The 21,205-nt window shown below is 46.3% G+C and overlaps 1 protein-coding gene across 5 annotated transcripts in view; it reads right to left on the reverse strand.

The window, feature by feature from the left end:
- LOC120247599 (phospholipid-transporting ATPase IB) overlaps positions 1–21,205 on the reverse strand; it is a 583,538-nt gene that overhangs the window by 149,938 nt on the left and 412,395 nt on the right. For all 5 annotated transcript variants that reach the window (XM_039255602.1, XM_039255593.1, XM_039255610.1 and 2 more), the window contains 2 exons: positions 15,352–15,474; positions 13,189–13,267 (listed from right to left, as the gene is read on the reverse strand). In XM_039255602.1, coding sequence (XP_039111533.1) covers positions 13,189–13,267; positions 15,352–15,474 — 202 coding nt within the window. The remainder of the gene's footprint in view (positions 1–13,188; positions 13,268–15,351; positions 15,475–21,205) is intronic.

Genomic DNA, 21,205 nt, shown 5'->3' on the forward strand with positions numbered 1-21,205 from the left:
CATCACTACTGTCCAGAAAGTTCTATTGGACATTGCAGGCCAGAGCGGTGATGTTGGAGGTGGAATGAAATGATAGGGGTTGGCACCTATTTTGAAGGTGTACATGACAGGATTTAGGATGTGACTACGGGGTGGGAAAGAACATGAAGAATCAAGGGTGATTTCAGGTTTCTGCCTGAGCACCTAGGCAAATGGTGTTATCATTTACTTGAGACGGAGAACACTGGTTCTGGTCATATTAATATAGGGACACTGATAAAAAGAGCGACACATTAAAATTTGGTCCCAAGTGGTCAGTATTTTGTATATGTATTTATTTTTAATGCTTATTTATTTTGAGAGAGTACATGAGACAGGGGAGGGGGAGGGGAGGGAGAGGGGGAGGGAGGGACGGAGGAAGGGGGAGAGGGAGAGAGAGAGAGGGAGAAGGACAGAGGGAGGGAGAGGGAGGGAGAGAGAGAGTGGGGGGAGGGAGGGAGAGAGGGAGAGAGAGATAATCCCAAGCAGGCACCACACTGTCCGCACAGAGCCTGACTCAGGGCTCAATACCACGAACTACTAGATCATGACTTGAGCTGAAATCAAGTGTCAGACGCTCAACCGACTGAGCCACCCAGATGCCCTCCCAAGGGCCCTGACCAAGGGGTCAGTATCTTAAATTCACAGTAGGAAGAACAGGTTAACAAAGACGCATAATGCTATTAAGAGAGAAACAAAAGCATATAGAGAAAAATGAGGTGGTGAGAAGGGAGGCAGGTTAGCGACGAGCATTCAAAGACCACGTAGCCCTGCTCTCTTGTTCTAGCTCTGCGGTTATTTAGTTCTTTAAAATGTTAGCTTCTAAGTCTCAGCTTCCACTTCTATAAACTGGGGATTTTATGCCAGATACAGATGATGATGACTGAATTATCACCCCAATTCCTCTACGATAGAAATTCTAAGACCATAAGGTCTGCATTCTTAGCTGTACACCAGCCCCCGGGGGGTAATGGTGGAAACCTGAGAATTTCAGGCCTTCCTCCTGTTCAATTTAGCTCAAGGTGGATTTCCTGGTCTCAGCCTACGTGTAAATGAATGCAGCACAAACACCCGAGTACCATGAAGTTCAACCTACATCAAGCCCTAACAGAGTCCAGGGTCCAGGGAGACCAGATGGAAAAGTGAGAAGAGGTGAGAGACCAAACTGAAAATCAAGGTTCACAATTATGGTTTTGACGACTTTTTAAATTGCCCTTTAGTACTAGTGTTTCAAACGTTGGCAGATTCATGTGCTAAAAGAAATTAAATAAACAAAGCATTGGTCCAACATGAAGGGCTTAGAGTGCATTTCATATTTTATAGACGTCAAGAGAAAAGTGTTGAGCGTGGTAGGAAATTCTACAATGGAGAGAGAACATGTTACCCACTATATGGCTCTGTTTTGAGCACTTTGTGTATATTCATATGCTTACCAATCTATGTATTACTAATATACGATTAATAGTGTTACTAATATGTAATACTCCTTTGATATTCTAACAACTGTATGAGACGGTATTATTACCTGAATATTTCAGATGAGAAAACTAGGGCAGCAAAGAGAGGTCAAATGACATGAAAAAGATCACCCACTTTGTGATAATAAACTGCAAGTAAGGATTTGTTTTCATTACTGAGCTAGAAAAATGGATCCCAGAGAATAAAAGGAATTAAGTTCAAGAGGGAAAAACATTGTATTAAAAAGCGCTCCTGGGAAGTACCAGCACCTAAGGGGAAAGAACTTTCAGGAGAGAACTGAGGGCAGAAACTGAGATTCCTAGGACGGAAATTCTGGGCCATGCACAGAAGCAAACGCGGCGCGCAGGCCCGGGGAGCAGCAGCAAAGCTCTGAAACCTGAGTGCGGGTGGGCACTGCGTCAGTCCGACATTCTTCCAGGTCATTCTTCGTTGCGTGCGACTGTCCTGTGCATCGCAGGCTGTTTGCTTCCCCCCCCCCGCCTCTCTCTACCCACTAGATGCCAGGAGCACCCAGTCACTGGCTGACAATGAAAACTTTCTCCAGACGTTGCCAAATGTCCCCGGGGGGCAAAATCGCCCAGACTGAGAACCACAGCATTTGGAGTGAGACAAAAGAGGAAGCGGAAATGTCTAGAAGTACATAGACTAGACTCCGAAACAGTATCTAATGTAGGATGGGAACCCTCTCCTCTCCAGTCAGGCCGTGGAGAGAACGCAGTGACCCCCAACTGTTCCCACCAGCGATTTGCACACACAGCAGGAGCCTTTGGTACCAAGCATGCAACTCGTAATGCCTGATGGCCTTTAAACGGGCCAAACCCTCTCATTACCTGGAGGACTGAGAACTCACCTAGGAGGAGAGCACCTCCACAGAGACCCTGAATTCCACTGAACCCTCTGCCGGCAACTCAGCACGGAGAGAAAATAGGGAGATTTTCTCTAAAAGACATTTTCCAACTACAGCTTCTTGAGCCTAGTGATGCATTAATTTCCACGGTCAAAAAAGCAAAATGCTCCCTGGCATGAAATAAAACGCTGATGCTCGAGGTAATCTGAATGCACTTAGAATAACTTTTAGAGAGGACGGATAAACCTTTTATTCGTGTCCATTATTTTGGAAGGATAGGTCAGCACCGCATCTTCGTTTTCTGCCGAGGAACGAGTATCTATCTCAACTGCCTCAGTCGAAATGGGTGACCATCTGGAAATAATGTATTCCTTGAAAGAGAAACTCCTAAACCAGCCTGAGATTCTGGGACACGCCAAAAGCTTCAAAGAAGGTAGTAGCATCCTTCAGATAAGTCACCAGTCATCGCATCCCCTGTTGGGGAAATTCCCGTGCAATGGATTATTCTCGTACAGGTTATATTTCAACTGCTTTACAGGCAAATACCTGCGGGCATCGTTCTTTGTTAAATCTTGCCAATAACACACTACTGAAGAGAAGATCAGAAGTCCTAAGAAATCATTTGTGAATGAACATGGCAATGAGCTATAGCTTGCCGATAATTCAAGAGTGGGAAAGCCCACTGAGACTGTCCAGTTTATTCCTGAAGCACGCTGCTGATGAATTATTTCTTCCTGCTTTGCTTAAACTGAATAGTGCTTGTATGATTCCAACAATCCACTCAGGACACCATCTTTCCTGTCGTTCGGCTGTTTTTATTTCAGTCAGATATGTAAACTCTCAAGTGCTTTTCTTATTTAGAGGGAAAAAGTAACTCCCCGACCCAGATGAGTGGTTGAGTTCCCCAAGATAGCCTTCAAGAACAGTATGCGACCACCATCCATGTAGATGATAGTGAGAACACTACTTCGCACAAAGCAGCATGGGGTGGTATAGACAGCTAAAGAGGAAGGGCGCAGTGAGTAGGGAAGGGGCAATTCAGGCAAAAAGAAAATGAGCTTGCACAGAGGTACGGAGGCAGACTCCTGCCCAGTGGGGTAGAGGGGTGAGCTGCGCAGGCTGGGGGTGGGGCTGCGCGGTGTGCCCTGAATGGTGAGGTGGGCAGCGGCCAAACCATTCCAGGCTCTCAAAAGGTCCCTAACAAGAGAGATCCGCATGTGGAGAGATGTAATCTCACCAAGGCTTTGTTTTCCTCTCTTGCCCAGCAGGACTTCCCAACAGAAACCCATCATTAGCAAACAAAGGCTTAACTGAGCAAGGGGGGGAGGGGGGGAGTAGAGAACGATTAAGCTCCCCCATTGCCCCAGAACCAGCTGGCATTTAACAAATGCCGGGCCAGTCAGCCTTTTGCAAATCGTGGATCAAATTCCCCCAGGTGAGAGATGAAAATGAGAGAGAGGCGACGCCTCTCCCAAAAACCCCTCGGAAGATTTCCAGAGTGGAGAGCCTAAAAGAATTGGACAAATTTAGAATGATTTTACCGCGGCTACACGTGATGTAAAACCTAATATGGCGATGGTGTTCACTATCTACATCAGAAGTGGCAGACGTTAAGTGCCAGAGTGGGAGACACTGTCCGGAGGAGTTAGCACATTCTCTTAGAGGCCAAGGTAACACTGGGACGTCAGGATCCGTTGAACCACAGCAGCGGGTGACACTCTGCTTCCAGACTTCTGTTACTTGCAAAATCTGGTTGGATCCAGGGGCCCACATAACGTAGGATTAGCCAAGTGTGGTTTAGAAATGGTCACTAAAACAGACCTTGGTGAACAATTGGGGCAAAACCACACCGACCTTCCACATTAGTAGCGACAGCCCAAAAATGTTGGCTGCAAGAACCTCTTTGAAAATATTTGCGGGGAAAACCCACGATATGCAGGGAAAGTATGTCTCATTTTTCTGAGCCGACAGAATGATCAGGGAACTTACTTCGGAATATTCCAAAGGGCTAGGTTGGTGACATTTCATAAAGATGCCATTTCAATTAAATGCTCATTAAAAATATTACATCATTACCCAGCTAAACCGCAAAAACATATCCAGAGGTGGCTGGATATTTTAGTCAGGAGACAAAATATCTGGAGACAAAGTTATGCCATGGTCCTGGACAGTCAGAGAAGGCAGGATTTAATAATCAAGAAAACAGATGGGGCGGATTTATCCGTGCATTTCTAATGTAGTAAGAATCCGCAGGACACCTGGATCACAAATCCCAGGCACCTCACTCACAGAGGACTCGGCGGGGGATCTGACCTAGGGGCACGGTTCCCTTGACATCAAGCACCTGCCAAGAATTCTGGCTGAAGAGCCGATGCCGATGCCGAGTTCCTCCTGCCTTCCCTCTCCCAGCCTTTGGCTTCAGAACTTCCCGGAGCCCTTCTTCCAGAATAGTAATAGGGTGTCTTTTCCCCATCTTGCTCTTTGGGCCCCCCAAGACTGCAGACGTTCGGAGGGGGTACCGCCACAATCAGGTACCAGTAGATTAACATAATACTGAAAGTGAAGATGCCTTTCAAGTTTCAACTCTCTAACTTACAGACCTGGAGAACTCACGCTGGTCAAACGCCTGCATGGCCTGCACTGTAACTGAAACTATGCTTTCTGTTTCCAGTGCTACGTATTCACAAAGAGAAAATTTATTTTTTCCTTTCTCGGTAAAGAGCGGTACAAAATATTGGAAAGAGTTGATAGAAGGTAGAGTTTATACAAGTGTTAGTGATTATAATTACGTTCATAACCAGTGCTGGGTTGAGTTCCTGGTTACATAAGCCTTTTGCTGGATTTTCTCCTCTCTACTGCCCTTTACTGATGGATAAAGTCAAGGATGGAACTCACATTTCAATCTGTTTCTTTTTCGCACTTTCGTTTACTAAAAATGGATTTTAAAAAGGTAGCTTATAAAAAAAAGGTGGTAAAAACAATGGAAAATAAACTTGAATGTCAATGTCAAACAGCCAACTGCATGGCCACAGACTTGTGCCTTATTCTCCGGTGTGCGGCTGAATAGCACTCCCCAGCCCCTCGTACCTACATGGGGCCCTGTGACTTGTCCTTGCCAATCACACGTGAGCAGCAGTGATGGGTCGTTTGCTGCCTGAGATGGCTTCCCCTGGCTCTGTCCCCTGCCACTCAATGTTAAGGCTGAGGGTGAACTCAGGGGTCATGAGACGGAGCCCCATTGTATTGAAATGGCTCCAGAATTTGTTTTAATGAGGTATGGTAAGATACGCAGGCATGGAAATGATTGTCATGAAGGAAGAAGTTCAACATTACAGTTCCCCAGAAACAGGAGAAATGGATGCCTTGCAGGGCCACACGGGGAGGCGCCAGGGTCAGTCAGGAGGAAGAGGAGGAAAGGGCAGAGCGTGGTCCAGAGCCATTGTTGGGGTTTTCAGGAGATGAACAGGCAAGAAAGGGCAGGTATGCTGTGTAAGCTTAGGACCGGATGGTGCGAGTAATTTCACCAGGCTCTGGGTGAGAGGGGGTCCCTAGCTGTCTGGTATCTGGCCCCGGGGTGATTTAGGGCAGGGGGGATATTGCATTGCTATGTGACAGTTAACAGAGGAGATGGTTGGGGGTGTGGGCTCTGGACTGGTTGATCTGAGAGACATTCTTGGAGGGGAGTCCTTTGCTCTCTCTCCGAATTAGGTAGCCCTGGGAAGGACAGTTTCCCCAGGATCAAGGTCCCAGTAATCAGAGCATCAGAAACGAGGAAAACAAGAATATATGCTTAGGGTGCCTGGGTGGCTCAGCCTGTTACACACCTGACTTACGTTCAGATCATGATCTCGCAGTTCATGAGTTCAAGCCCCGCCCTGGGCTCTCTGCTGTCAGTGCAGAGCCCGCCTTGGATCCTCTCTCTTTCTCTGTCCCTCCCCTGCTTGGGCTCTCCCTCTCTTCCTCCCTCCCTCTGCCTCTCAAAAATAAATAAACATTAAAAAAAAATCAAAGAAAAGAAAACATGCTCAATGCACCCTTCCATTTGATGGTGACATGATTAAGAAATAAGCTGTTAATGGGCTATGCCCCTAAGATTTGGGGGTTTTAACAGTCTATTACCACCCTTGCTAATGCACTTCAATTCAACTTCCTAATACAGTTAAAAGGGTTCATGAAATCTGGGACTCTAGTTCGTGCTTCTTACGAGCAATACACCAACCCAACTGCTTCAAATACAGGTAATACGGGGTTTGATAAAAGGGACACTGAAGGGCGCCTGGGGGCTCAGCTAGTGAAGCATCCAACTCTTGGTTTCAGCTCAGGTCATGATCTAGCACTTGGTGGGTTCAGGCCCCATGTGGGGCTCTGTGCTGTCAGCGCGGAGTCTGCTTGGATTCTCTTTCTCCTCTCTCTCCGCCCCTCCCCGACTCATGCTGTCTCTCTCTGTCTCTAAATAAAACTTAAAAAAATATGTTTAAAAAAGAGACAGTGAATATATAAGAAACTAAGAACTCTTTAACTGAATGACAATAATGAGTCTCCAGCCCAATTCCGTGTTTGCAAACATCGGTGCAACTGATAAAGTGCGGCAGGACTGCGGCTGTGCTCTCCTTCAACGGTTGCTGTGTTGACAACAAACCCAAGCTGGGAAAAAAAAAAAACAAAAACCAGTTCTGAATATGAATTTGGAAACTTGGTTTTAAGTATATTATGACTGGGTTAGTAGTGAGTTGTTTAGGTCATACGCTGTAGTTTCATTTGTACAAAAATCTAAAAAGCTTCCAAAAGATTCCACCTTTGTAGATTTCAGCGAGCAAGGCCCACGCACTTCACCTACGTGCTTCAGGGTCTCATCACCACCCTCCGCTACACTGGCCACCCAGAGGCCTTCCAGACGGCACAGGCCACACGCAGTTACCCATCCCCTCTGTCGCATGTAGCATCTAATGTTCGTCCCTCCATCTTTTTCATGTTTTGTAGATCTTTCAAAATCTGTGCACAGCACCGAGTGGCCCTTCAAGGGGAATAACACGTGGGCTTATTGTCTCACATCCCTTACTTGAAAATATAGCATTCTGGGGGCACCTGGATGGCTGAGCCAGTTGAGTGTCCAACTCTTGGTTTTGGCTCAGGTATGTGAGTTCGAGCCCCGCAGTGTGGAGCCCGCTTGGGATCCTCTCTCTCCTGCTCTTTTTTTAAATTTATTTATATTTGAGAGAGAGAGAGAGAGAGAGAAAGGGGGGGAGGGGCAGAGAGCAAGGGAGACACAGAATCCGAAGCAGGCTCCAGGCTCTGAGCTGTCAGTACAGAGCCCGATGCGGGGCTTGAACTCATGGACCGCGAGATCATAACCAGAGCCGAAGGTGGCCGCTTAACCGACTGAGCCACCCAGGTGCCCCTCTCTCTTTCAAAAATAAATAAATAAACTTAAAAATTAAAAAAAAAAAAAAAGAAGAAGATACAGCATTTTGTGGATCAACTTCGTGGCTGCGACTATGTGTCCTTGTGACTGGCCCCAGAGGTAGTGCTGTCAGGTAGGGTAGGGAAGAGTTAGAGCCGTGCGGGTCCCCGACTGGGCGCCCAGAAACCAGCATTAGCCTGGCACAGGGAACAGACTCGTTTAGCTTATTCTTTTCAATGAATAACTGAGTTTTAAGAAGTCCCAATCTGAGAGAAAAATGGCAGTCCTGCCCAAACTCAGCTTGATGTGAGGCAAGGTGAGGCATTAGGATTTGGGTGAGATGGCTAAATTTGCAGCACCAGGCACAGATCATAAATAGTTCAAGCAAAAACGACCCTGCATTGCCACAAGCAGAGACAGGAATGCCACATTTCGTTTTATCCATGGGCAGAGTTTACAAAACTGATCTTATAGCAGCATGTTGATTAAAAAGTATAAAACAGCCTTTTCCAGAAATCTTTTTTTTTTTTTTAGTTTTTTTAATGTTTTATTTATCTCTGAGAGAGAGAGAGAGAGAGAGAGAGCAGGGAAGGGTCAGAGAGAGAGGGAGACACAGAATCTGAAGCAGGCTCCAGGCTCTGAGTGGTCAGCAGAGAGCCTGATGTGGGGCTCGAATCCACGAACCGTGAGATCATGACCTGAGCTGAAGTCGGACGTTTAACCGACGGAGCCCCCCGAGGCGCCCCACTTTTCCGGAAATCTTAAAAGACCTCACTGCTTAATTATGTCGATGGAATAAGTATTCATATGGTACTTTTCCTTCTGAAAAGGGGAGGGAGTGATTTCCAGGGTGTGGACTGTGAAGAATTGAGAAACGAATGTTTTAGGAATTTTTCTCAGCTGGTAAGTATATTCTCTTTCTCGTCACCCCCCTCTTAAATTTCATCAAGAAAAATCTGAAAATTTCCTTTTTGTAAGTCAAACCTGACTTTACTTCCTTTTGCCAAGAACCACATTCCACTTCGAGAACGACTGTTCACATCTGCGCACGGGATCCACCGATAGAAAACCTGAGTGTGCCCTGACACCAAGGGTCCTGATGAAGTTCAGTCCCTGCAAAGGTGACATCTCTGCTTTTAACCTAGAATCGCTTTTCACATCAAAGCACGGGAGTTACAGACGGGCCCTGGGACTGAGTGTCAGGCTGAGATGGTTGGAGGAAATCTGATTTGCTGAATTGCTTGAGTGGAAACATTTATTTTGAAACTTGAAATGAATCATCACAAACTCCATCAGCAAAGGAGTGTTTTTGAAAGGTCTATCCAAAACCACGCAAAAATAAGCAAAGCAAAATTCCTGGAGCCTTTGGCGGGCTCACACCTTCTCAAAAATCTTCCTTTCCAATGACTGCGTGCCCAAAGTGAAGAACACTGGTATGGACCTACGCCTCTCCTCGTGGATAGTGGAGACAGAACTCCCTAGTACAATTCACCGTCTTTGAGACATAATCCACAAAGCGTGAGTCAATGAAATGAAGGAAATACTCTAGGGACCTTAGCCGGTCAGGCAAAACTCCTTTAAGGCTCTGGGTGTGGGGAGGAGTCTGAGGAAGAGCTTCAGGCAGGACTCGGGGGTGGAGGAGGTGCTCCTCTGTTAGATCAGGGTCCTCCATGCCTTGCAAGTGCCTCAACTCGTCTCCGATCAGGTGTCTTCGGGGGTGGGGTGGTACATCGTTCTACATGGTAACTCCGGGTGTCACAAGAACTCACTGACATTTAGACTGTAAATCAGCACAGAAACAAGCAATCCCATCAGCCGCCACATCCCTGCCTTCTCAGACTTGCAATCTTTCTAGATTTCCACCACTGACTTTCCTCCTCTCCCCGCCCATACCCCCCGCACGCACCAACCCCCCAAAGAAAAATCTCATCTTCTTGTCAATCCTTACGTGTCTTTCTACACAGCAGTCTTCTTACCTCCAGCCCCTCACCCAGAAAAGTCCCCACCTGGGTTTTCGTGAGGTGACCCTCACCTCGCCTCTCTGCCCTCCCTTCCAGCATCTCCTGCCGCCTCTATGCTGAGGCTGTCTCGACTACGGGTGCCGTTGCTGACCCCAGAGCGGACACTGGAAACATGGTAACATGGGATCTGATTTATTATAGTTGCAATAGGTTAGGGACAGAGGAGGGGAGGTTACCCACATTTACTGCCCGGCATCCTGAAACGCTCATGAGAGGCTGAACAAAGTCTGGAATTCAGGTCCCCAACCCCTCCACACACACACTGGGAAATACCATCCCTGGCTGGCGCAGGTTCCTGTGTGCTTGCCTGGGTGGGCCAGGAAGGCTCTTTTCCCCATACCTCTCCTGCCCCACTTGATCACCCCCCCTCCCTCATCTTACAAAAACACACATCATTTCCTTAGAGAGGCCTCTTCCCTGACCCACTAGAGGCTGGTGGTCACACACGCACTTCCTGATCATGGGCTCTGACCTTCTGCAAGCCGCCAGGGGTCAAGAGAGGCAGAATTTATATCCGTGTGCTCCCAGGGTCAGGGCACGTCATGGACATGCCATGATTCTGCTGAATACAGAAGTCCTCAAAACATTCTCCCTCCTCTTTAAACATATTCCCATTTCCTGGGTTTCACTCTTCTTGAACAGTCCCTGCAATTCCTGGAGACACAAGGGGTTTTCCTCCTCTCATTCACCTTGCCTGACGTCACCCCTTCGTTCCCCCAGACTGCTCTGGTCTGCATCCTCTCCTCAGTCTAAATTCTACGGGGACCCTCTACCTAACATTTTCAGTCCCACCTTAACCTCACATCCGAGGCCTGGTCCGTCCACCTTTCACCCACCTTCTCAAACTTTTTCCTGCCTTCCACCCGTGAAGGGATTGCCTCCGCAAAGCTTTCCACGTCAGCCCTGAAGTTCCCCACTTTATATTCGCCTCTTCCTTCCGTTTCTCCATGTCTCAGTCCTACCTGGGCTTTCGGGCTCAGCCTAAATATTACCCTAACAGGTCACTAATCATTCCAAAAGAAAGTCTTTCCTCTCTCAGCCCTCTAAAATCCCATAGCACATCATCTGTATTTTACTTGAGGCAGTTATTTTCTACTCTGTGCTAGAAGCTTCCAGATGTGAATCCAGTCTCCTTTATCAGACTACAAACTCTTTGATGGTAAGACTCACATTTACCTGTCACCCTTAACATCCACCACAGTGCCTTGGACATAAATATCACATGAATGAGGTTAATGGGCAAGGATACAACCATTTTTGCTATCCATTAATCATGAGAATTAAGAAATAAACTCGAAAATATTCATTTGTTGGAAGAAGTCAACTAACGGACAAAAACACCAATGGCCCCCTTCAATTCTCTGCCACATATACTCAATATTTGCAATTTACTTTATCTTATACAGGTTCGCTCAGTAGGTTGATGTTATTACAGCACAATGAAAAGGGAACCCCCCGCCGCAGGATTACTAAATACAATGAAATAATTGACGATGATGGTGATGACGATACAAACTGGAAACACCCACCCTTTGGCTGGCTGCGAGGCAAATTGCCGAATTTGAGGGAAGCAGATACGGGCGGCAGAAACGAACTTGCAATTCACTTGGTGTTACCACCTCAGGTAAAGTGGGAACTTTGCGGGAGTTTGTCTGCTTTTAAGCACAGGCTACGTGAGATGAACGAATGGATCCACGTGATGGACTCTAGGGTGACGCTAACAATTCCTCCATAACCCACAGTCTCAAAGCACAAAATCATAGCTCTAGGGTTGGAAAGCCACTGCCTCTACCGCAGAACAGGCCACATTAGTTCTTTAGGAAGCAGGCAAGTAAATGACCGTCTAATAAATCTGAAAGCCCCAAGGCAAGCAATTTGGAGTTAGAAGCAGAGTGCAACATCTACATAAGTAGGGGAAGGGGCCTGGAGACAGGACTTGCACCCAGTCCACGCCATTCCCGGCGTTTCCCTGCCCGGGGGTCAGGAGGACAACTGGCAAAAGTGTTCTTTTAAAAAAAAAATTTTATTTTTTTGAGAAAGAGAGAGGGAGGGACCGAGGGGGAAAGAGAATCCCAAGTAGGTCCCACGCTGTCAGTTCAGAGCCTGACGTGGGGCTCGATCTCATAAACCGCAAGATCACGCATGACCTGAGCCAAAATCAAGAGTCATGCTTGACCGACTGAGCCCCCCAGGCGCCCCCCAAAATTGTTCCTACGCCCATCACACAAACTGCTTCCACCGCCAGTCCATCCCGATACAGTGGCGGCTGCTTCTACCACCCAGTGGGCAGGGCTCCTAAGACAAAGCACAGCCAGCACTCTTCGTGACCCTCCCCCCCCACTCGTTCAGAACGTAAAACTCCACACTGAGTAAAAACGAATCCCAGGAAAGCTTGAGAGTTAAAAGGACAGGATTTTGCTAGAGAGCCCCTTGTGCGGGTGGGTCTAGAAGCAGAAAGTTTTATTTTCTGATCTAGAGACTTAGGGACCCTCTAAGGACAAGGCGGTCTGATGCGACTCAAAGAACAGGTCAGAGGGTTGAAGGCACTGGCTGGGTGTGCGTCTTCTCTGCCAGTACTTAATAGGTTCAAGACTATCAGGGAGGATGAATCATTTCTGTTCGAAGCACAAAACATAGTGACACAGAAACAAAGAGCCTTGGAGGCTTTATAGTCTTTGGTTCTCTGAACAATAAAAGGCCTTGTCTAGTCAACATTTGGAGTAATTTTTCCCAGGGGGATTATTACTATTTGAGAGGGATGAAAGAGGAGCATTCTCATGATACATTTTCCTTTTCTGGGAGTAAAAGATGTCTCTTTAGGATGCAACCTTTTGGGTATCTTAAGTCAGCTGCCTTTCTCACATGCCCTCTTCCAGCTGGAGGAAGGACTCAAAAACCAGTTGAGAGAATCAGTCCTCAAACTTTTAACAGTTGGCTTGAAAAGCGTACATCAAGGACAGGCGACTTTCATGAAATGAGGTGTGAGGTGAGGCTCTCACCAGATTTGAGTTATTCTGTGTACGGGTCTGTAAGGGCGGAAAATGAAAGCCCAGGTAATTAACCGAAAATGTCAAACCCGCGGAAGGGGGGGGGAAGGGGGCATTGATGTTTCATTACAGTACCGTGCTTTGCTTCAAGAGCCTTCTCTCCAACGGTTATTAAAAATAAAGTTTAGAATTCCTAGCATTTAAACTCTCCAGGCAACTGGAAAGAAATTGGGCTCTCAGAGCCAGAATGGATGAAACCTACAAGCTATAAACCTGAGCCCTAGCTCTCATTAGATTTTAGGTATGTTTTTCTTCGAGAATGTGTTCTTGTGATCTCTTGGTCTGCAGAACTGGGGGGAGGGGAGACCTGTGAACACCCGGCACCAGAGGGACTGCAGGGCTACTTGCTGACAGTTGAGATCATGAAGCCGTTACCGTGTTCCAGCGCCTTCATGGGAAACCAGAAGAGGATGAGGGAGTGGACCAAGGCGTTGATGCAGTGACCCCAGAAAACCTAAGGGAAAACAAACCAAGGGAGTCAAGAGCTGCCCGTAACTCCTGACCTCTGCGCAACTCAACAGACAGCTCATTGTGAAGGATACCGGCAGAGTCCTGCGACACTCAGGAGTATTATTCCTGACGTTAAAAAAAAAATACCTATTTCCTCATTTTTATGTACAAATGACTGGACAGTCTCCAGATGATATCACCTTACTAGAAAGACCTGAATGTCTATGGACACATACACAGAGCAGTGTACAATCTGTCCACATCCAAAACATGAATTCGAATCCATTTTTTATAATCATAAGAGGGACAACAAAATTTTACAATCATCTAGAAAGAGAAGGATATTAGGTCAAAATTGTTAACAGGCAACAGAAACTGTGTACTTTGTGAAAGCATTAAAAACACTTTAAATGTAGATTTCTACACGGCACTCTGTTTTGTTTGGCTTTTTAAAATCCCTCCCGTGCAGCTTGTTAATTTCCAGAAGTTTGGTTAATATCACGCACATTTAAAAATGCTCTTTTCCCTCCCATGCAGCTTGTTAATTTCCAGGAGTCTGGCTGATACGCACATTTAAAAATGCTCTTTCACACTTGAAAGGTCAAACAAAAGAACACAAAGTTTAATTTCATAAATGCATTTCCATGATCTCTTTAACTATCGAGTTGACGGAACTACTACACTGACGTCAGCTTGAGTTTATTCAAACAGCTACAGATTGTTCCGGGGCTTGCCCTATAGTTTGATCCTAGGTCGTGGCGGGGAGACAGAAACGAACGAAAAAAATAATAAGACGTTAAGATTGTCCCATTTTAAATGTTCTTTTTTCCCCCTACCTTTTCCCTGACCTCCTCACCCACCCCCTCAAAAAAGAAAAATCTTCAAGGTGTCTGGAAATAAATCTCCGAGCATTCTCAGCTTTACCGCTCTTCAAATGGGGTCCATTCCCTACGTAACTTCCTGTCTCACACGGCCTTTGGATCCAAGCTCTGTAACAGATTTATGTCCATAACGCAGAACAGGCCGTATTTCCCCGAGAAAATCACGGGGAACGAGGAGATACAACTGCACATGCACGTCTTCCTGTGTATGGAAGACACTAGAAGCAGTTGGATCCCTTCTGGGTTTTTCCCGTCTTGGACGTGATTATGCTTCCCCCAAAAGAAAGCAGCTCTGAGCGGAGGTCATCAGGAATACCTGGCTTCCAACAAAGGCTTCAGAGACTGTCCTCTTGCTGAGGACCCCCCGTCATCCTTACTAAGGCCCCGGTGGCTCCCCAAGCAAATCTCGCACACAACCAGCGCCCCGTATTTTAAGTGATCTCTGTTCAAATGTGAAAATGAACCTCTGTTCCAACGTCCTAATCCCCACCTGCACAAAAACCTGACACAGAAGCATGGCGATGCAGGCATCCTGCACCATGCCAGGCACGGGTCTCCCTTCTGGCCGCTAACGCTCAGCCACTTAGCTATGACTGGCAGACCCTGGGAGTCCCCTTCGCCGGTCTTCACTGCAGATTCCTGGCAACACCTAACCTAAACCAGCTTCCACCTGGCCCTTTGCAGGACTGCCTACAGTTTTTAGGTCTAGCTGCTTTCTCTCTTCTGGTTGATTCTCCAGGGTGAAAAAAAAAATACCCACCACTGACTTGATTGCCGTGTTGACATCTGGCCAGTTTTACTCACTGACTAAAGAAACATTATCTTTTAACTGAAAGACCAAGTCACAGGTGGCAAGAAGGCTCTGTTAGGGAAGTTCCCTGCCCGCCTCACAAAGGGAGTCTCTGAGGGCTGGTCCTAAGCGACCCGGGGCCATGGGCGCCACTGGACAGACTGATGTCAGGCACACGCGGACAAGAGAAAAGGAGCTGACAAACAGGAAGTGAACGCACAACACGGAAGCTTCCTTTCCGACGTGGCATCGTGACTTCCCTGGCTTGCTATACTTGGGAGGGGGCTTGGGTCTCAGCTCTTCTCACATGTTCTCTCTAACACATGCGCCATCTCTCAGGCAGGTAGCTAGAGCCGGGAGACAAAGAGCGGTGCTCACACCCCCGTGAGGTGACAACCGTGGGCGAACAGCGTTTACCTTCGTGTTGAAGCCTTCCGCGTTCTGGGTGATTTTGTAGAGCTGCGGGAACCTGAGCATGCTCTCCTGGGTGCAGGACCTCTCGAAGATTCCCAGAGTGAAGGGCGGCAAGGCTGTGAAAATCTGTACGGAGAACAATGAGCCGTTAGAAGAGGCCGCCTTCCCGAGTCACACGGTTGAAGTGTTTCAGCTCCACAGAATGATGACTTAATTTTCAGTCAAGTCCAGACCTGAGCATCAGTGATTCACAACTCCCCAGGCACCCTCCAAACAAAGAAATTACACGAAAGACCGTTTTTACTTGTTACGTAAGCAGCATAAAATGAATCCACTGAACATTAAAAACGACACCATAAATATCCGATTAGCGAAGAAACCACGTTAAATGAACAACTACCTTCCTTTGTCAAACGGGTGCTGATTCAGGTGGCTTTGTCAAGCGCGGCGCTTTCCCGTTAGCGTCGCCGAGGCACAGCTTTACAACTTCCCATCCCAACTTTGAGCTCAGATTGCAGGAAGCACGAGGTACTTCACCCATTTACTCACCTGACAGGCATTTATTCGGAATGAGTTATGGGCCAGACACTGTGATAAGCACCAGGAATACGTATGGAGGTTTTAAGTCAGAAGGAGGAAAAGAAGCAGGCGCTCCGTCTACTGCAGAGGCGCAGCCGGGCAGCCGGCAGCGGGCGTATAAATAAACACAACACGCTGCTCTGCAGAGCTACCCACCGGGGAGATGATGGAGAAGGAGAAGGGAGGGTCAAGAAAGGATTTTGGGACCAAAGAGCGCCTGACCTGTAAGGTACTGGAACCTCCAGGATGTGGTGGGATGGAAAGGGATGTCGGGGAGAGGGGCGCAGAAGCAGACCCTCCCGTGAATCCAGCATCCCTCACAAAGCCTCAGGTAGGCACACAGGTGGCACGTCTGGGGGTGGGGAGGGCTCCTAAGACATCCAGCATGGTGGCCGCTGAGGATGCGACACAAGACGAGGCACGGAAGGAGACAGCGCAACCTGCCGGGACGATGAGGTTCCTGGTGCCTTCTGAGTCCACAGCCTTCACCTGTGATCTATGGGGGACTGGCACGCTCGTAGCTGTGTTTTGGAAAGAGAAATCCAGATCCTGAAGAAGACATCTGGAATGAGCATGTCACCTCAGCCGGGAAAGTAAGGTCGTTCTCTGACGCGGTTCTGGGAAGGGGTCACAGACGGGGTCACTCGCTGCTTGTCAGCATTGAGCAAATCCCGACCCACAAACCCGGTGAGCGCTCCAGCGCGTGGGAACGGGATGTGTGTTTCTGAGAACTCTGTACACCAGTTACTGGGAGCCTGAGTCCAGATAAGTAAGCCTTTTCCAAACCTATTAGGATAAAACAATCGGAGATGTGGTGGAGCAGGGCCGACAAAACCTGCAGCCTCCTCTTTCACCCCGGAGCCGAGAGGAAGCCAGCCCTGGGGGTTTCAACGTGCTCCGGATTTCAAGGTTAAAAGCATCCAGAGGGGCTGTACTCGCCCCTCTCACAATAACACAAGTAATCTGCTGAAGGGAGGTGCTCCTACCCCACATCTCAGAAGCTGCGCACGTCTGTACATCAACTCACCCTGTTGTTTTGCTTCTACGTGCCGTCACACACGCTTTACGCTGCCATCCTTATCCCCCACCCCCCCACTTTTTACTGGACTTTTCTACCCACGGCAAATCGTCCCATCCTTCACCAATGGCCAAGCACCCCGTAGGACCGATCATACTCTCACCCTGCTTCTGACACACCACACACACATAGATCATTCTTTGTTTTATAGAAACGTGTTTTTCTTCATCGCTTTTTTTCTCGCAAAACCATACATTGTGGAATGCCTCACATGCCCCCTGGGTTTCACACTAATGCAAGATTTTTCATGCCCACACAGTAATTCATAATTTGGGTGCCCGGTATTTTTTCAGCCATTCACCTACAGATAGGTGTTCATTTGTTTCCACACACATTCCGCAATAAACATCTATAATATATCATAACAAATACACCTTGATCATTTTATTTCTGTGGCAGCGATTCCCAGAAATACGGTTGCAGGGTAAAAAGATGCAGGTTGAAGTTTACAAGATGTTGCTCAGTGGTTTTCAAAAAAAGGTTCCAACCATTTAACCTTTCCCTTCAGGAAGGACAAGAAGTAATCTCATCCCTGCTGCCCCAGCGCTAAAAATATTCTCCAGGCTGAAAAATGAAAGATATCAACTCTTGCTTTAAAAAAATGTTTACCTTTCCCTGCCCACCAGGGCATCTGAGCATGTTTTTATCTATTTGCTGGATATCTGGATTGGCGATTCTGTGAACAGGTCAGGTCCTTTGTCCGTTTTCTATTCGTGGTTCATCCACTTTTTAGGAGGTCTTGGAGTCTAACAGATTCCAATTCTGTCTTTATGTTATAAAGTTGCATCCAAATGCACTCTTTGTCTCCTGGTTTTCTTTACGGTTTCTCTGGTCATATAAAAGCGCTTAATTTTTACATGGTCAAGAATAGCTTTGAGTGTCCAATTACGGTTCTGAAAGTTTTTAGGGGTTTCATGCAGGAATCTTATAGTTTCACTTTCCACATGTTGGTCTTAACATATTTGGAATTTATTTATCTATGTGGTATAAGATAAGCAGCCAATTTTATGGGGTTTTTTTTTTTTTCTAAGTGAAGAGCCAGTTGTTAGAACACAATGAACCGAAACTCTTCCTTAAAATAGCACCTTTGACATTTATTGAATTCTCACATATTGTAGATCTGGAATCCCAAACTGGAATTGACTTCTAGTTTCTCTAACTTATTTGTGCGGTTTCACGTCAGTATCATATTGATCTGATTACAACCGGTTTAGAGTGCTGTCTGATGTTTAGTGATGAGAAGCTGACCCTTAGGATTTTTCTTTTTTGTACCATGCGTATTTGTTCTCAGATACTTGTTAATTCCACTTATTCTTCAATATCATTTTATGCAACTCCCCTCCCCCACCAATCACCGGAATTCTATTTGGAATACATATTTTTAGATATCAATTTAGAGGAGTATTTTTTTTTAATGATACTGTCTTCTCATACAAGAGAATAATATGCCTTTCTAGCTGTGCTACTCTATTTTGTATACTTCACTAGGATTTTGGACCTTTTTCTATTTGGCACTATAAAAGTTATTCCTATGCAATGTATACGAAAGGAATTATTACTCCTTTGCATTTCTAAGTCTCCTTGCTAGAGTCAAAAAAACTATTGATTGCTAGGATAGAAAAAAACGTATGGGTATTTAATATTTATTATAGATCTAGTTACCTTATCAATTCTCTTATAATTCTAGTTTTTATTGATATCTTTGGGGCTTTACAGATATACAGCCATATATAACACATCTAATAGGCTGTTTTTTGTGTGCATATTTGTATAAGTACAGAAATCATTTTTTCTAGTAACAGTTTTTAAATTTTCTTGGCAATTGCTGAAAATTCCAAAAGCTAAGCTGAATTATATAGTGATTTCAGGAATCCCTGACTAATTTCTTATTTATAATGAGATAGTTTAAGAATTTTACCATTTATGGTAATATGCTACTGTTGGTTTTTTTTTTTTTTAAATAGTCTGGATTATACTTAATTGGCTACTTTCTTTCCTATTTTACTTAAGAGCTCTTATTTGGGGGAATGGCAGCTGACTGCCTCAAATACTTTCTCAGCATCCACCGATGGGATCGTGTTTTTCTTTTTTCTTTTGTTGATATGATATGTAGAAAGTTTTAAAAATTCTAAACCTCCTGTATTCCTGAAATAAATCCTACTTGGTCAAATATTCTTTTCTACTCTTTTGATACACTCTTGAGCTCTATTTGCTGATTGTTTAGAATGTTTTATATTTCTGTTTACAAGTGAGGCTTGGCTCATAGTTTTGTCCTTCAAATTATGCTGGCTTGATAAGATTAAATAAGAGTTTTTGAAACCGTTTAAAACACATTAAGGGTTACTGCAATAAAATAAGGGATGAAATCTAGCTGAAATCCATCTGATCATGGTGGTTCTTGACACCATAAAATAAGATGATGTAGAAATTTGACTACAGGGAGAATCTAATCGATGGTGTTCATTCATTATTTTGAGAGATTTAAGAGTTTCAGGTCAGTTTTAATGCTATTTAATCTGCTATGAGAAACCATGATTCGCTACTTTAGCTGGCCAGGAGAATCTGACATCAAGAGTAAATACAGAAGAAAAAGCAAGACGGAAATACTGTTTGGAGAAAATGGCAAGGGGAAAGCCAGCCCAGAAGAGGGGTCGCTAGCTAACGACTCAGATGTCCCCAGCTGCCTCTTGTACTAGGTCTCCGTGCAGTGAGGCAGGAGTGAGGGGAAAACTGCTAAACAGGACATTATTGAAACAATAATGGTAAAACTAGAATATGGACAAATATGGATCACATAATAGTACCATATCCATGATAACTTTTAGGCTTTGATCATTATTATACTGTGGTTATACATGAGAGAATGGTCGTAGCAACTATGTTCCACAGTATTAGGCAGCAAGGAGCCTGATGTCTTATTTTCAACTGGTTCAGAAGTAATTGTGTTGGCGTGCGTGTACACATGAGGGCTGGGGGGGGGTGGTGCACCTGTCCCCGTGGTGAGCGCGCACGTACGCACACATAAGGAGAGAGAATGCAGGTAAGCACAAAATGGTCATAATAAAGGCTTGCCCCTTCCAGCTTAAGTGAATTCCGGAGGCCAAAACCCCTCTGACGCCACCTCCCAGACCCGTCTCTTCTAGCTCTGCGTGGCGGCTCCCTCCCACACCTGTACTGCGGTCTGACAGAGCTGGAGGGCCACTGCACCTTGAAATTCACTTCTCTAGTGCAATATTCTCTTTCCTATAGTCTGGGGGACACAAAAGCATACAACACCCCCCAGCCCTAGGGATCAAAGGTCACTGTGGGCTCTAAACTTTCGTATGCGCAGCCGTCCCTAAACAAAGTGTGTTTAAAATGTTGTTTTCTCACGGTCTCCGAGAAGCTCTGGTGGGACTCAGGTATCTGCATGATCACACACATCGTGGTCAAGTGGCGTGTGGACCCTATTTTGACCAACACCATCCAAGCCTAGCAGGCCCTCAATCCAAGTTTGTTGGATTAATCTGAATTGTCCAAGGCAGCACACGGCTAAGAAAAGAATCTGGCTCTCATGCCTGAGCATAAAGGTAGGGCTCACCTCCAGGCATTGTCTGGCCAGGGGACACAGTCTCACAGGTCTCAGCTTCCTATTTATACATCCGTACGTGGGCGTGGACCTGGCCCTTTCCAGCACTAAATCGTTATGGTGCAGAGACTAATTCTCATCTACTCAAAAGAGTTTTAGGGCCTGCAGGGTTAACAGCCTGTCCGAGGGGAGGTCCGTGAGCCGCTGTCTGCGTGGCAGGCGGCTTAGGGAAGCTGTTCTCGCACAGGGGAGAAAGGGGCATCGGCCCAGCCTTGCTCTCGCCACCTGTCACCTCTGCCTTTCGAGCCCACGGATGAGCAATAAATGCGCCAGCGTAGCCGGTAGTAGCACGCTGACTGGCTCACCCACGCTGTTTAAACCCAAGATGAGATGGGAGCTCAGGCTCAGTGGCAGCTCAGTCTATCCATCTGACCCTCTTAACCCGTCAAGCTACACAGGGCTGGGGCAGCCTGCCGCAGACCTAGCACCTAGCGTGGTAGCTACTGAGAAACCAAAAAAAAGATTGAGCAGGCAGATGACTTAAACGTCCAGCCACAAATGTATACCCAAGCTATGGATACTTACCGCCCCACGGTGTACACCGTATCGTCTGTCTGGTAACTTCCATCAAC

This window comes from Hyaena hyaena, unplaced genomic scaffold, assembly GCF_003009895.1.
Source record: "Hyaena hyaena isolate Hyena2069 unplaced genomic scaffold, ASM300989v1 scaffold_11, whole genome shotgun sequence".
NCBI lineage: Eukaryota > Metazoa > Chordata > Mammalia > Carnivora > Hyaenidae > Hyaena > Hyaena hyaena.